Genomic DNA, 17877 nt, shown 5'->3' on the forward strand with positions numbered 1-17877 from the left:
TTTCAGAAAAAGGGCAATTCAGGAAAAAGAGTCCATCTTCCTCCCTCCCCCTTTCCTTTCTTTCCCCAAAGCAAATGATTATTCAAACCACATGGCTATAAACAACATTTAACTGATGAGAATATAACCTCATGACAAGTCAAAATACTTAGGGGATCATGGATGGCCTCATAAGAGTTGACATTAAGAAATCTAGGCCTACAATGTTATAATAATGTCCCAATATCCATTTATGGAGGAAGTGAACATTCTTTTATCACGATGTTATTTTAGTCTAATTAATTGCATTTTGTAGAGACAAAAGCTAAACTATTCATTATCTTTTTGTGGCCTCTGATAAGTTTTGAAAATTACCTTGTATTCTCATTAGTTTATTTTCTCAGTAGGCACTCCTCATGGACTCTTGGTCCCTAGGGCCCATTTTTATTCCTTTCTGTCTAGCAGGTCTGCCTTTACCAAACATTATGAAATTCAAGCTGCTCCTACTTCTTATCCTTGAAGGTCACTTTAAAAAGGACAGAGGACAAGTTTTTGGGTTGCGCAAAGCACAGCCATACTTCAGATTAACTTTGGACTTAGAACAAATCACTTCCTGACAATTCCTTTTGAGTTGTGATGCACAAACATACGGTTAACCCACTTTTTAGCTATTAGTGACTTTTGATTCTTGTGAGACTAAAATTGTCACTTCTCTTCTTCATGTAGATGTAAATATTGAAGTTGAGCTTCAATTTATTGTATTTTGAATGGAAGGAGAGAGTTTTTCAGTTTGGGTAAATATATGTAATGTATACTTTTCCCTGGATCTCATAGTGTATATATTAGATACAATGCTAGATAAGAGGTCTATTCTGGGTTTTTTCCCTAGGACATGTAAATTGAGATAAAAAGTAAGACAGAATCAGGATTAATGGGCAAAGTAATATTCTTTTGCACAAGGATGCAAGAATATAAAATTTTAATATTTTCAACATCTTTCTTCTAAAACAAAATCCTACCAATGGCAATCTGGCTTCTTTCTGGAATCTTAATGCAGAGATTATTGACTCCTATGACCTGGCTGATGGAATGTGAGGTCCAGGATGATGAGAGGACTGACAGACCAGGAAGGGCTACCCTTGAGCAGCAAGCCTATGGCTTGGCTCCTAGACGCTCTGTCCTAAAGTCAAAAGCTAGGTCAGCAAAGTGTTCTGAAAAGTCCTCTATTGGGAATTCCCTGGCAGTCCATTGGTTAGGACTCTGTGGCTCCACTGCAGGGGGCACAGGTTCGATCCCTGGTCAGGGAACTAAGATCCCACAGGCTGCATGATACAGCTAAAAAAAAAAAAAAAAAAAAAGATGTCCTCTATCTGGGTAGCTATAACATGATTTGACTGTCTTTTGTTTAAGCGATACTTTATGCATCAAAATTAAGCTTGTCTTAAGTGCTGATGTCATAGGAAGCCATGGAGCTACCCCTGAGTTCACTACCAAGTTTTAGGACTTGGGATGGTTGACTTCTGATTCTTTCTTACCACTGTGGTCCAAAGATACAGCAGACAGGAGCCAACAGAATTCCTTAGATGTTTGAGGCAGAAATATTTTAGGTAACTTTTCTTTAAATTATACAGGCTATCATGGCCAGGTAGTATTTCCAATACCTCCTTCCCACTTCTGGGCTTACCTAGTCTTAGAAACATCCATGAGGACATCTAGCTTTTGCACATCAGAACATGCAGAAACATCTACTCTTAACTTCTGTCAGGTGAACTTCAGCAACCTGACACAAGCCTGAGTTCACATCTTGACCTGGGTTTACTTCTCTTCCTCTGCCTTTCTCAAAGTTTCTTTGCCAACCTCTTCCCTTCTAATTGGGCTTCTCTGGTGGCTCAGCTGGTAAAGAATCTACCTGCAATGCAGGAGACCTGGGTTTGACCCCTAGGTTGGGAAAATCCCCTGGAGAAGGGAATGGCTACCCACTCCAGTATTCCGGCCTGGAGAATTCCATGGACTGTATAGTCCATGGGATCGCAAGGAGTCGGACACAACTGAGCAACTTTCACTTTTACACTTTCCCTTAATCTGTTCTCTACTTCATCTTCTGTTTTGTGCTAGGCATTCCTTTCCTCTCCCCCTCTCCTTCCTTCTTTAATTCTTTCCTTCCTTTCCCAGTCATCACAATTAAAGCAAGTAAAAATCCCTCATCCTCAGACTAAATTTCTTTCTGTTAAGGAAAAGTACACAGAAGTAAATTCGTATACCAATCCATGCTAATTTGGCTTTCTCTTTATGGGAACTGGTGGTAGAGAAGGAATTATTGTATAACCTTTGAGGGACTGTGCTTTTCAAAATGACAGTACTCATTTGAATAGGTAAACCTTGGCCTGTTATTTAGTTTTGTCTCATGACTCAGCACTGGAAACTGTATTTTATAGACTGAGCCTTTCAGCTGATCTTGCAGACCAGTTTCTGTATGGAATGTTCAGAATATCAGAGAAGGTTCAGGAATTGAGAAAGTTTCCACAATCAATAGAGAAACAAGCGTCAAAAACAGTACTCTAAGCTGCAAAAGCTCCTGGGATTTTAGAAACCATTAGGGGACAAGAAGAATCATTTAGCTTATAAATCTAAATGGCAAAAAAAAAAAAGTTTCTTTAGGTAGGAAGAACCTTAACCTCCATTTTCTATAATGAAAGCGATGCTACTGCTATTAGCTTGTCTAAATCAAACCATGAAAGTGTCTGTAGGATATCAAAGTACCACGGGCCTCTATTCTTTCTATTTCTAGTCCTATGTACCATGTCTAACAAAATTCTGGAACACGGTGGTCAGTGAATGGTTGTAGGAAGAGTGAAGTTTTATCTGGGCACGGTAATAATATCATAGTTGGATTCAGTCACATGAAAGATGGTCATCGAGGTATAAGCTGCCTAAAGTCTCTGTCTCTCACTCCTCCCCTGAGAAGGTTCAGGTGCAATGTTGTAAGTCAACTTTTCTACTCCTCCCATCCTCTGAAGTGAGGCAGTTATCCTGTAGTTGCTTAGACCAAGGGAGAAGGCGTACAGGAGCATAGTTCTTTCACTTAAAAGAATATCATCTCCAGTTGCAACCAGTCTTGACTTCTGGATAAAACTCAATCACCTCCATTTAATCAGAATGATTTCCTTCTATAGATAGTCTCTGCTGTGCCCCATCCACAAATCAATGTTTAATCAATTTCAGCCATTTCTTCCAAATACACTGCAACCGCATTTTCTACTAGAGACTTGGTTTCTGTGAATCACAGATAAATCAGGCCCATCTTGGTTTTCCCTCCTACATCAACTCACAGAACTCAACTAGGAATAGGCATGATCTTCCTTTTCTTCTTTTTCTTGAGGGCCCTGCAAGAGTAAGGGGGTCCTGTAGGATGGAAAGAGCCCCTTTCAGAAGCAGCTCTGTGATGCGTGAGCATTTGGACAGATGGACCATTTTATTGTGAAAGAAGCATGTAACCCACAAGCTATCAGCACCCAAAAGCTTCACTAAACAAGGTTTGATGATCAGAAACCAATTCAAGAGGAGATGCTAAGTTATTTCTGAACACCCTATGTGTCAGGAGCCCCATTCTATTCTGCAGACCACCTGGTTTGTTCACTGGGGAGGATAATATCTGTTCAAACATTGTCCCCTTTGTCTGTTCTGGTCTATAGCATGAAACATTCAGCAACTGCCTTCTGAAAGCGAAGTCTTTGTCTCTGATGGGAATTATGAAACAGATTTCTTGAGAGGTGCCTACCCACCTGTGTTTAGATTCTAAATTGTGGGAAGATTGTGGCAGCCAGAGTAGCTGGGAGATGCTGAGGGAAAAGTCTGTTGAGGTTATGGAGACTTTTCAAAGCACACTTTCCCCCTTTAAAGTAGTTTGAATAAAACAAGAACTCTTGAAAACTGTCATAGACTTTGGACAAGATGGGACCTTGAAAGAGTTTATTTATTCCTTCTCTGTTAGCTTTACTACCATGACGTAAGAATGTGTCCTATTTTAGAAACTCTCCAAGAAATGGAGTTTTCCATAACCTTTTCCCTGTTAGCTATTTTTTTTTTAACTTCTACAAAATCTTTCCATCAGAACATTCTTGATCGTTTCTATGACCCTAAATGCTCACTGCTGCGGCCCAAACCTGATCCTTTGCTCCATCTTCTGCTGTTCTTGTATGCCACAGAGGGGCCCATCACAGCTGAAGCCCATTATTAGATCACTTCTTGGCTTCTCCTTTAAGGCTAAGTAATGAGAAGGTTTTCCTTCTCTTTTTTAGGTCATATTTTTCAACTGTTTAATGAATTTTGTTGTTGAAAATTTGATCGGGGATTTCCAATGTCTGGAAATGCATTAGTCCTTGAACTCTGTAGCCCTAATACTCCTCCCTGCTAGCTCTTTCAGTACACCAAATAAAATGAGACGAAGAGAATGAAGCAGCTGCAAACAAAACGAAACATCACAAAACTAAAAAATAAAACCACCAGGTATTTGTCATTCTGGCTTTTGATTGAGCAAAACATTTATAAAATGAAGCATGCTTCAGAGAGGTTAGCATCTCATTTATTGAAGATTGATCAACAAGAACTTGGTCAGGTTTAGATAAATGCTTATACAACTCACAGTTTAAAATGCAGACTGTGAAAATTCAGGCACGCCAAAATGGCAAGGATGAGACAGTACTGGCCCTTTATTCATACAATTGGCTCTCTGGGTCTTCAAGTTCCATATTCACAGAAATCAACCAACTGCAGATCAAAATTATTTGGGGAAAAAAATTCCAAAAAGCCAAGCTTGAATTTGCTTCAAGTTGGCAACTATTGGTATTTACATAGCATTTATGTTGTACTAGGCATTATAAGTAATGTAGAGATGATTTTAATGTATATGAAAGGTTGTGCATAAGTTATCCACATGCACTGTACCATTTTATATAAGGGACTTGAGCATCCATGGATTTTGGTATTTGATGGGGGCCCTGAAACCAAAGGGAAAATGTTAGTAGCTCAGTAATATCCAACTTGTTGTGATCCCATGGACTGTAGCTCCTCTGTCCGTAGAATTCGCCAGGCAAGAATAATGGAGTGGGTAGCCACTCCCTTCTCCAGGGGATCTTCCCGACCCAGGGATCAAACTCAGGTCTCCTGAATTGCAAGTAGATTCTTTACCATCTGAGCCACGAGGGAAGCCCAACAAGCTGAATTTAGAAAAAGCAGAGGAACCAGAGATCAAACTGCAAACATCTGCTGGATCATGGGAAAAAGCAAGCAATTCCAGAAAAATATCTACTTCTGCTTCATTGGCTATGCTAAAGCCTTTGACTGTGTGGATCACAACAAACTGTGGAAAATTCTTAACGAGATGGGAATACCAGACCATCTTACCTGCCTCCTCAGAAACCTATATGCAGGTCAAGAAGCAACAGTTAGAACCGGACATGGAAAACCAGACTGGTTCAAAATTAGAAAAGGAGTACATCAAGGCTGTATATTGTCACCCTGATTATTTAACTTCCATGCAGAGTACATCCTGTGAAATGCTGAGGTGGATTAAGCACAAACTGGAATCAAGATTGCCAGGAGAAATATCAAAAACCTCAGATATGTAGGTGACACCACCCTAATGGCACGAAGAGGAACTAAAGAGCCTCTTGATGAAGGTGAAAGAGGAGAGTGAAAAAGCTGGCTTAAAACAACATTCAAAAAACTAAGATCATGGTGTCCCATCCCTCCACTTCGTGGCAAATAGATGGGAAAACAATGGAAACAGTGACAGACTTTATTTTCTTGGGCTCCAAAATCACTGCAGATAGTGACAGCAGCCATGAAATTAATACCCTAGACAGGGTATTAAAAAACAGAGACATCACTTTGCCAACAAAGGTTCTTATAGTCAACGCTATGGTTTTTCCAGTAGTCATGTATGAATGTGAGAGTTGGACCATAGTGAAGACTGAGCACCGAAGAATTGATGCTTTTGAATCAATTCAAAAGCTGGAGAAGACTCTTGAGAGTCCCTTGGACTGCAAAGAGATCAAACCAGTCAATCCTAAAGGAAATCAACCCCGAATATTCATTGGAAGGGCTGATGCTGAAGCTCCAATATTTTGGCCACTTGACGGGACGAGCAACTCATTGGAAAAGACCCTCATGCTGGGAAAGATTGAGGGTCGAAGGAGAAGGGGATGACAGAGGATGAGATGGTTGGATGGCATCACTGACTCAGTGAACATGAGTTTGAGTAAACTCTGGGAGATAGTGAAGGACAGGGAAGCCTGGGTTGCTGCAGTCCATGGGATGGCAAAGAGTTGGACACAGCTGGGCAACTGAACAACAGCTGGAGCCAAACACTCTGAATATACTGAGGGAGAGATGACTGTTCCTGCTGCATATCTGTAACTTTGGAGAGCATTAAGTCATTATATTTCAATAGCTTTCAATATGCTACTAGATACAATAATTTTAAGTTTTGCAATTATATTTGATCTCTAATTGACTTTTAGAAAATAATGCAACCTTTTTTCATGCTTTAGTGACAAAATTATGATTGTAAGTAAATATAGACTTTTTCCATATTTTCCTTTGCAACAGCTGAAATGGAATGAGATAAATCTGACCTTTAATGTTTGTTTGAACTCACTTTAAAAACTATCTTTGATAATTCTCACTATGGCTTAATATAGCACACATGCCAAAGACTCTATTTAGCATGTATATGTAATCTAAAGGAGGGTAAGAGGGTTATATGTCATCTCAGTTTCAGAGACAGAACACTACCAATGCCTTCGAAGTCCACCGTCTGCCCTCTCTGATGGTCTCCTCCTCTCTGCCTGAACCTCTGATATAAACACTCTCCTAATGGCAACCCACTCCAGTGTTCCTGCCTGGAGAATCCCAGGGACGGGGGAGCCTGGTGGCCTGCCATCTATGGGGTCGCACAGAGTCGGACACGACTGAAGTGACTTAGCAGCAGCAGCAAGTTTCATTTACTGTGACTTTGCTTTTTCTTCACAATTTTATCATGTTTTTTATGCACTGCAAAAGATTACTTAGCTCACTAAATTTTGCAGTTTGTGTTAGGGAATCATACTCTTCTATTTCTTCTGCAATTTATTTTGTTCTTTCTCTTCCTTTCATATTTCTGTTCTTGTGTTCACTTATAAATGTAGCTATAGGTAATTTTAGCTACTTTATAATATTCCACTGTAAGGCTATACCATAATTTATTCATTTCACTGTTGTTGGACATTAGAGTTGGCTCTAGTTTGAGAGACGGGTCCTGGAAGCAGGCGTATTTGCTACCTGCTTCCCAGAAGCACCAGTCATCATCTGCAACCCTGCGTCACGAGGTGGGCTCTCAGGGCTTCTGCCCTGCTCTCAGCACCTAATGGAATCCTGTGGAAAAGATCTGGAAAATGGTTACCTAGAGCCCTTATGTAGGAGGTTCCCAGGGGTTCTAAACTCTTGTTAACGCACACTCACCCTTGAAGAATCTGTCAACGTTCATTATCTTCATTCCTGCTTTTATGCCTGTTCCCTCTCCTTCTACTCTCTGCTAAAGGAAGACTGTATCCCACCTCTCCTTGGATGAGCTCCTTATCCTCTGGAATTCAGTTCCTCTGACTGAATGACAATCTGAGATCTCTGATGGGCTTTTAAAAAGTTACGATTTTCGAGATTATCCAGATTTCTCATTAAGGTGGGGGCAGAATTCTCCAAGGCTGTCTATGATTGAGGAGGAAGCAGACTGATTTTTCTTCCTCCTCTTGCCACCACCATTCTCTATCCCCTTTCTCTGCCTGATTTTTCTTTGTAATACTTGAAACTATCATTATATTTATGAATTGCCCATCTCCCTCACAAGCACGTAAATTCCATTAAGGCAGAATATTTGTTTTATCCATTTCTATATCTCTGGCTCTTAATAGACACTCAATAAAAATTGTTCAATAAGTGCAGGCAGGAAAGCCCAAAGACCAGGACATTTTCTCCAGTATTTTGCATCTACCTGTTTTCATAAGAATATACTTCCTCTGAAGTTCCTCTCTCCCTTGTTCTGCCATGTTTTTCATATGTCCCATTCCAACTATATTCTTATTCATCTTTTAATCAAGCAAATCTGTTTGCATTCAATATCTCCATATGCCCTAATAACAGAGAAGTGGGGACCTGTCCCTGGGTTGCTGTCTGTCTACCCCTGATTTACTGTGTCTTTGCTCTCAGACCCACAGCTGGCCTGCAGGTGTTTCTGCACCACTGCCAGTCTAATTCTTCATCCTGGCAGGCTGTCATCCAGGGTATCTCTGCCCTGCTGCAGAAGGCCCTCCCGGCTCCCACCCTAAGGCCAATTCTTTGGTGGTCAGGACTAATGTGTGCCTCACAAATAGCAAACTCTGTATTTCAGAGCATTGCGGTTCCCATCCTGCCCTCCTGTTTGCTTCGCTGAGGCTGCTCTTGGCTCCTGCTGATGGTTTTAATCATTTTTACTCATTACTGCATTTAGAAGAGACCGTGGTGGCAGGAAGTTGGAGGGCGAGGAACTGGTCAGTGCTCTGCCTGCCTCAAGGAGCAGCACATGAGAGGGGTAGATGGGTGGGCGCCCCATTTCTCTGTTGGTTCTAGGCCATGTTATTGCTTGAGGGGCTCCACTTCTGGCAACAGAACCAGTGCATTCTCCTATCTTTTATGAAGTGATCCTTTTTTATAAATCTGGACTTTACTGTGTCTCAGAGTTGTGTGTTTTTGTTTTGTTTGCTTAAATCAGATCCAAATGTGTTACAGCTGATGTTCATTTCTGGCTGACCCTGGCACAAGACATAGTGATTTTGTTATGTTGTACTGGGTTATCCTTTGTGAGACTCCATTAGTTCAGTTCAGTTCAGTTCAGTCGCTCAATCGTGTCCGACTCTCCGCGACCCCATGAATCACAGCACGCCAGGCCTCCCTGTCCATCACCAACTCCCGGAGTTCACCCAAACTCATGTCCATCGAGTCGGTGATGCCATCCAGCCATCTTATTCTCTGTCGTCCCCTTCTCCTCCCGCCCCCAATCCTTCCCAGCATCAGAGTCTTTTCCAGGGAGTCAACTCATCGCATGAGGTGGCCAAAGTATCGGAGCTTCAGCTTTAGCATCAGTCCTTCTAGTGAACACCCAGGATCGATCTCCTTTAGAATGGACTGGTTGGATCTCCTTGCAGTCCAAGGGACTCTCAAGAGCCTTCTCCAGCACCACAGTTCAAAAGCATCAATTCTTCGGCGATCAGCTTTCTTCACAGTCCAACTCTCATATCTATACATGACCACTGGAAAAACCATAGCCTTGACTATATGGACCTTTGTTGGCAAAGTAATGTCTATGCTTTTTAATATACTATCTAGGTTGGTCATAACTTTCCTTCCAAGGAGTAAGCGTCTTTTAATTTCATGGCTGCAATCAGCATCCACAGTGATTTTGAAGCCCCAAAAAATAAAGTCTGACACTGTTTCCACTGTTTTTCCATCTGTTTCCCATGAAGTGATGGGACCAGATGCCATGATCTTTGTTTTCTGAATGTTGAGCTTCAAGCCAACCTTTTCACTCTCCTCTTTAACTTTCATCAAGAGGCTTTTGAGTTCCTCTTCACTTTCTGCCATAAGGGTGGTGTCATCTGCATATCTGAGGTTATTGATATTTTTCCCGGCAATCTTGATTCCAGCTTGTGCTTCTTCCAGCCCAGCGTTCCTCATAATGTACTCTGCATATAAGTTAAATAAGCAGGGTGACAATATACAGCCTTGACGTACTCCTTTTCCTATTTGGAACCAGTCTGTTGTTCCATGTCCAGTTCTAACTGTAGCTTCCTGACCTGCATACAGGTGTCTCAAGAGGCAGGTCAGATGGTCTGGTATTCCCATCTCTTTCATAATTTTCCAGTTTGTTGTGGTCCACACAGTCAAAGGCTTTGGCATAGTCAATGAAGCAGAAGTAGATGTAGGAATGCCAAACAGACACCACTTTGACTGAGACCTCCTGTACTACTGTTTCCCAGGTATAGGTTGAAGCTTTTATGATTAGGAAAATTCAAGTTTGTTAAACATGTCACTGAATTTGAAGTAGTTTTTTGTTATCACCTAGTTTTTGAATCAGTTAAAATTAAAATTGCTATCTCTTGATGATCCCCAGTATATTCTTTTCTGTAAGGAAAAAAAAAAAAAAAGTAAAACAAGCTCTCATAATCCAAATGGTTTGTAATCATTCTTCCATATCACTGTGCCAAAGTCCTTATCCTGTGAGATAACATTTACTCCCCTATCATTAAAAACCACTTCCATCTTTGAACTGTTAGTTTAAGTAATAATTATGGATTGGAGAACAGAGATATTTCAGAAAACAGAAAGAAGGATGATTGTAAAAACAACCTCAGTTATTCCAGAATCTGAAGATTAAAACAATAGCTGCCTTGATTTACTGACTCGTGAATTATCTGAGAAAAAGTTGATTAAAACAGATTTTGACACTTTATCCACTGAAACTTTTTTTTTTACTGATTAACATAAGGTATGTTTACTATATTATTTTCCATCACATTTCACAATCAAAGCCTCCCCAGGTTAAACAGGCTCTATATTTTCTTTTTGATATTTTCCAATGAGTCTACTTTCATTTTCTGATTGCAACATAATACAGAGTTTCATAAAGCTGCTGATACTGTAAACAAATGTGCACAAAGCAATAAATGCATCCAGGGCGTTTATAATTTAAATGACAAAGAAAATAAAATGAATACCTGAATTTATTAGACATTATTCTAAAGATTATGAAAGTTTCTGTCCTCTTTTAACCAAAACTTCATTGGGAAAATGGTTTTGAGGGGGTAAGCATGTTGACTAATTGGCTTGTTCATCCCATGTGGGATTATACTACTTTCTGAACCAGAATTTCCTGCTGTTGCAACATGTTTTTTTCTTTATTCTTTTTTGTTTTCCTTAGAAGCAATCCATTTGGGTTCATTACATGGCCATTTGTTAGTCTGGGGCATTGTACTTGTTTGTGACTACAGTGAAGTCATAGTTAAGTCACTTCTGTCTGTATACACAGAGTCAATGGGAGATCCTGCAGCTGCTCAGGGAAGGCGGCTGTGCTATGGGTCACTCTGACATTTGAAACCCCAAATCCTGCTTTCCCAAAGTCCTGGGGCACTTTCATGTTGATCATCAGGAAGATTTGTTCAAGTTTGGTTTGCTTATTTACTGTATGCTATTCATAGGATCAGACTGTTGAACTTGGTTTTTTAAGCTTTTTATTGAAGTATAATATTCCCAGTATTGAAGTGTAAATTTCTCAAGTGGAATTAAGATTGCTGGGAGAAATGTCCACAGCCTCAGATATGTAGATGATACCACTCTAATGGCAAAAAGCAAAGAGGAACTAAAGAGCCTCTTGATGAGGGTGAAAGAGGAGAATGAAAAACTGACTTAAAAATCAGCATTCAAAAACTAAGATCATGGCATCCAGGCCCATCACTTCATGGCAAGCAGAAGGGGGAAAATGTGAAAAGAGTGACAGATTTTATTTTATTGGGCTCCAAAATCACCACAGACAGTGACTGCAGTCATGAAATTAAAGGTTCTTGCTCCTTGGAAGAAAAGCTATGACAAACCTAGACAGTGTAGTAAAAAGCAGAGACATCACTTTGTTGACAGAGGTCCATATGGTCAAAGCTATGGTTTTTCCAAAGCTATGTGGTTTTTTGTGTGTGTTTTTTTTTTTCGGTGGTTTTTCCACTGAAGCATCAATTCTTTGGTGCTCAGCTTTCTTTACAGTCCAACTCTCACATCCATACATGACTATTGGAAAAACCATAGCCTTGACTAGATGGATTTGACTAGATATGGTTGACTAGACTAGTCAACCACAGACTTGACTAGTATTTATACTCACACTCAATAGAGTTCCAGTTATTCCACCTCCTCACTAATATTTTCTATCTTTTTCATTTTAGCTATTCCAGTGGATATGTATTGTGGCTTAACATGTATTTCCTTGTTGATAATGAACCTGAGTGACTTTCATTAGTGATTTGTGTATCTGTCTTTGAGAATTGTCTAAGTTTTTTCCCCATTTTTCTATCATTTTACTCTCCTTTTTGTTAGCTTCATAGGGGTTCTTTATATAATCAGAATATGGGACTTTGTTGAAAATATGTTTCATAAATATTTTCTCCTCTGTGGGTTGCCTTTTCACTCTCGTAATGGGATCTTTTGATGAACAAATATTCCTAATATTTTTAAGTCCAGTTTATTATTTTTTCATTTTATAGTTTGCACTTTTCTTATCCAGTTTAAGAAATCTTTGCGTACTCTAAGTTGACAAAGCTGTTCTCTGCTTTCCTCCAACATCTTTATTTAAATTTGTAATTCATCTGACTTGATATTCATATATTATATAATCCAGAGATCAATATGTAATTTCCAGGTAGATATCCTGTTAGCCCAGCATCATTTTACTTGGTTTTTAACTTGTTTAAAATATATCTATGAAATTTAGTTTTACTAAGATATTTTTATATTTTCCTAGAGATAATTATTAATGATTCTCAGAAAATAATTTAAGTCTATGATGGTGTAAAATTTATAATATAGTCTATAAATTTATTTACTATGTAAATTGGGATATTTCTTAAAAGTTATTCTGTTTATTTAGACTCTAGTTTGTGATACCAGCATATTTATTCAACACTAGAGTGATTTATAATGCACAAACACAGTAATTAAAAACAAATTAATTGTTCTTGCTTTTTCATTTAAATTCAATTCAACACATGTTTATTATTTGTCTGCTAGAATTTGGGACAACTGAGAATATGGTTGAAGTTTTAAGCTCTATCTGCATGTCATTTAGGTTTCAAGCCATATATAATAAAGCTGTCAAACATCCATCAATAATAAATAATTCTTTAGTATTCAAAATTATATTAATAGAGGTACAAGGTGAGAAGTTTTATTCCTATTAAGGTGACCTTATACCCCTTATGTAATACCTCTATACCAAGTTTTTTAATGACACAGTTCTTTTAAGAAGTAAAAATAGAAAAAAATATATATAAAGCTTCTTTTCTGTATTTGGAATGCCTGTGATGCTTCTTCTTTGATGTCATTTGTGCTTGGTTTTTATTTTTTCTCTGTTTATTATTTGTTCTAGGTTGTACTGGTCAGTGGCCATCTGGACAGCTGGGATGTCGGGCAGGGTGCCATGGATGATGGTGGTGGAGCCTTTATATCATGGGAAGCCCTCTCGCTTATTAAAGATCTTGGTAAATATTTAGAAAGTAGTTAACCAACGTGTGAGGTTGTCAGTGGTGATGTTTAACTCAACACACACAATGCTCCGCAGATTAGTTGCTGTGGAATGTTCAGAGATTCTCCTGAGGTCTGTGTGTTTTTTGTCAGTTGATTCCCAGAAAAGAACTAATTTGTCCCCTTAAAGAAAGAAATTATTATTCAAATGTCCACCAGACAGCCAAAGTATCAAATATAATCAGCCACTGGGGAAAATGAACAAGCTAATAAAACTGCAGCAAATGCAACCACATCAGATAGAGACTATGTAAGGAAAGCATAAACAAGTGGAAAGAAAAATCAGTAGCTGCGCCACTTCCTTTTCCTTGTTGAAAGACATCATCAAGCTGCTCAGTAGCTTTGCTGCACTCATCTTTCCGTATCTGAAGTCAAGGAGAGCAAAGTGGGCCTGGAGGAATGATTCTTTTCGCCACAATGAGGAATCCAGGATGAAAAACTGGACCTTGCAGGTTAACTAGACATGGGGGAAGATGGATAGGCATACAAAGCAAGAACTAATTGTGAAAAGTTTATTTTGATGACCCTATTTGCAAACAAAAAACATACATTTCCTCTTTGTGGCTGGTCAAGAGGTGGATTTTGAGTGAGGTTAGAAATAATCAAACAATCTGAAATGAGAGTTCCATATCTGAATCAGACCAGTGGTGGTTTGGAAAATGCCTCATCAGCAGAATGTTTCCTATTCTAACTGTGGAGTTTCAGATGTCAGAGAGATCAGAGCACTCCCTTTGGTAAAGGCATTCCATTGCTTACTTAAATACCCATGTGTTTAAATCTAAGCTTTGCCTCTGACTTTTAATGAACCCTTCTAACCTTAAATCAGCTCTTTAAATAATTTTTAATCTTTTTTTTTTTGGACTGGAATCCTGTTTTTTTTTCTGATTAATTAATTTTAATTGGAGGATAATTATCTTATAATATTGTGATGGTTTTTACCATATATCAACATGAATTAGCCACAGGTATACAATTGTTCATCTTAACAATAGACTACTGAAATTGTCTTGGTTGGGGCAAATCTTTAGTGTATAATTTTGATTCACATCTTACTTGTGTTTTAAAAATGGAAAAATGGAAAGGTGATTGTGCAATGTCTTTACTTCTAAAGTGTCTCGCAACCCTGGCATTATTGCTATTTGGGGCCAGATAATTGCTTTTTTTTTAAATTGAAATATAGTTTATTTACAATGTTGTGCCAATCTCTGGTGTATAGCGGACTGACTCAGTTATACATATATATGCATTGTTCTTTTGTATTCTTTTCCAATATGGTTTAATCACAGGTTTATTTATTTCATTGAGTACAGTTCTCTGCGCTATACATTAGGACCTTGTTTTTTATGCATTCTAAATTCAGTAGTTTGCTCTGCTGTGAGGTCTGTCCTGTGCATTTTAGGATGTTTAGCCTCATCCCTACTAGGGGCCAGTAGCACAACTCTCCCTGTCCCCAAGTTGTGACAATGAAAAATGTCTTCAGACATTGCCAAATGTCTCCTGGTGGGTTGTGGGGGGAGAGGGTCACATGCAAAATTGCTCCACTAAAATAGGCTAATTAAAGAACTGTAGGATACCTGAATATAAGGTCGTTTAAAAAAAATGAACTAATGAGTAACTTTATATTTAAACATTACCATACTGAGCACCTACTATGTGAAATCATTCTGTGAAAGCCAAGCATAGTACATACTCTCTGTTCTTAAGACCCTTAGAATATAACTGAAGACATTCATATGCACCACACACACATAGTTATAAAGATATAATATCAAGTCTGCTTTTAGAGTTGGACTGTGAAGAAAGTTGATTGCCGAAGAATTGATGCTTTTGAACTGTGGTGCTGGAGAAGACTCTTGAGAGTCCCTTGGACTGCAAGGAGATCCAACCAGTCCATCCTAAAGGAGATCAGTCCTGGGTGTTCATTGGAAGGACTGATGCTAAAGCTGAAACTGCAATACTTTGGCCACCTCATGCGACGACTTGACTCACTGGAAAAGACTCTGATGCTGGGAAAGGTTGGGGGCGGGAGGAGAAGGAGATGACGGAGAATGAGATGGCTGGATGGCATCACCGACTCTGTGGACATGAGTTTGAGTGAACTCCGGGAGTTGGTGATGGACAGGGAGGCCTGGCGTGCTGTGATTCATGGGGTCGTGGAGAGTCGGACACGACTCAGTGACTGAACTGAACTGAACTGAATGTTTGAAAGATAAATTGTCCAGCAAATAAAATCAGAAACACTCATTCCTTCAGAGAAGATCTGGGAAACTCCACAAGTGAATTCTTTCCTCCTCTTCCTTAAAAAAAAAAAAAAATCCCCTTGGCTATCTGCCCTTAATTTCATTCCAGAATGAAGTGGGTTCGAGAGATGAGGCAGGCAACTATCAAAAATTTTCCTCTCCGTGGGGCACAGATATTTATTTTGGAAGTTAGTTTTAATTCAGTGTGTTCCAACCAGCTTGACTGGAGGCACAATGGCAGTGTATAAAGAGAACTAGACCCATCTCAATCAGATTTTTAGGTCACTCTGTGCCACAGACTCCTTTTTTTGGCCTGGGGCAGGTAATTTGAACTCTCTGGATTCGTTTTCTTCGTCTCTCTTCACCTGTTGGCTTCCAGAGCATTTTACCTGCCCTTATCGTGTGTATTCACTCAGTCACGTCATACTCTTTGTGATCCCGTGGACTGCAGCACGCCAGTCTTTCCGTGTCCTTCACAATCTCCCAGAGTTTGCTCAGATTCACGTCCACTGAGTCAGTGATGCCAGCCAACCACCTCATCCTCTGCCTCTTCCTTCCCCTTCTTCCCTCAATCTTTCCCGGCTTCGAGATCTTTTCCAGTGAATCGGCTTTTCCCATCAGGTGGCCAAAGTACTGGAGCTTCAGCATCTGTCCTCACAGTGAATATTCAGGGTTGATTTCCAATAGGATTGACTGGTTTAATCTTGCTGTCCAAGGGACTCTCAAGAGGCTTCTCCAGCACCACACTTCAAAAGCATCAATTCTTCAGGGCTCAGACTTCGTTATGGTCCAACTCTTACATCTGTACATGACTACTGGAAATGCCATAGCTTTGACTATATGGACCTTCATCAGCAAAGTGATGTCTCTGCTTTTTAATATGCTGTCTAGGTATGTCATAGCTTTTCTTCCAAGAAGCAAGCATCTTTTAATTTCATGGCCACAATCACCATCTACAGTGATTTTGGAGCCCAAGAAAATAAAGGCTGCAATTGTTTCCATTTTTCCCCATCTATTTGCCATGACGGAGAAGGCAATGGCAAGCCACTCCAGTACTATTGCCTAGAAAATCCCATGGATGGAGGAGGAGCCTGGTAGGCTGCAGTCCGTGGGGTCGCTAAGGGTCGGACACGACTGAGCGACTTCACTTTCACTTTTCACTTTCCACTTCCACACATTGGAGAAGGAAATGGCAACCCACTCCAGTGTTCTTGCCTGGAGAATCCCAGGGACGGGGGAGCCTGGTGGGCTTCCGTCTATGGGGTCACACAGAGTCGGACACGACTGAAGTGACTTAGCAGCAGCAGCAGCAGCAGCAGCATTTGCCATGAAGTGATGGGACCAGATGCCATGATATTAATTTTTTGAGTGTTGAATTTTAAGCCAGCTTTTTCACTCTCCTCTTTCACCTTCATCAAGAGGCTCATCAGTTCCTCTTCACTTTCTGCCATTGGACTGTTATTATCTGCATATCTGAGGTTTGGGTATTTCTCCCTGCATTCTTGATTCCAGCTTGTGATTCATCCAGCCCAGCATTTTGCATGATGTACTCTGCATATAAATTAAATAAGCAAGGTGACAGTATATAGCTTTGATGCACCCCTTTCCTAATTTTAAACCAGTCCGTTGTTTCATGCAGTTGCTTCTTGACCTGCATACAGATTCCTCAGGAGGCAGATAAGGTGGTCTGGTATTCTCTCCTGTTTAAGAATTTTGCACAAATTGTTGTGAGTCATACAGTCAAAGGCTTTAGCATAGTCAATGAAGCAGAATTAGATGTTTTTCTGGAACTCTCTTGCTTTTTCTATGATCCAGCGGATGTTTGCAATTTGATCTCTAGTTCCTCTGCCTTTTCTAAATCCAGCTTGTACACCTGGAAGTTCTCAGTTCACGTACTGTTGAAGCCTAGCTTGAAGGATTTTGAAGCATTTTGAGCTACCATGTGAAATTAGCACAATTTTATGGTAGTTTGGACATTCTTTGGCATTGCCCTTCTTTGGGATTGGAATGAAAACTGACCTTTTCCTATGATCACTGCTGAGTTTTCCAAATTTCCTGGCATAATGAGTGAAGCCCTTTCACAGCAGCATCATCTTTTAGGATTTGAAATAATCCAACTGGAATTCCATCAACTCCACTAGCTTTGTTTGTAGTAATACTTTCTAATGCCCATTTGACCTCACATGCCAGGATGTCTGACTCTAGGTGAGTGACCATACCATCGTGGTTATCTGAGTCATTAAGACCTTTTTTGTATAGTTCTTCTGTGTATTCTTGACACCTCTTCTTAATCTCTTCCGCTTCT

General features: G+C 39.8%; 1 protein-coding gene across 1 annotated transcript in view; it reads left to right on the forward strand.

The window, feature by feature from the left end:
• CPQ (carboxypeptidase Q) overlaps positions 1 to 17877 on the forward strand; it is a 424132-nt gene that overhangs the window by 231597 nt on the left and 174658 nt on the right. The window contains exon 4 of the mRNA XM_055432597.2: positions 13178 to 13289. Coding sequence (XP_055288572.1) covers positions 13178 to 13289 — 112 coding nt within the window. The remainder of the gene's footprint in view (positions 1 to 13177; positions 13290 to 17877) is intronic.

This window comes from Moschus berezovskii, chromosome 16, assembly GCF_049115385.1.
Source record: "Moschus berezovskii isolate FMDL1 chromosome 16, NW_MosBer_1.0, whole genome shotgun sequence".
Taxonomy (NCBI): Eukaryota; Metazoa; Chordata; class Mammalia; order Artiodactyla; family Moschidae; genus Moschus; species Moschus berezovskii.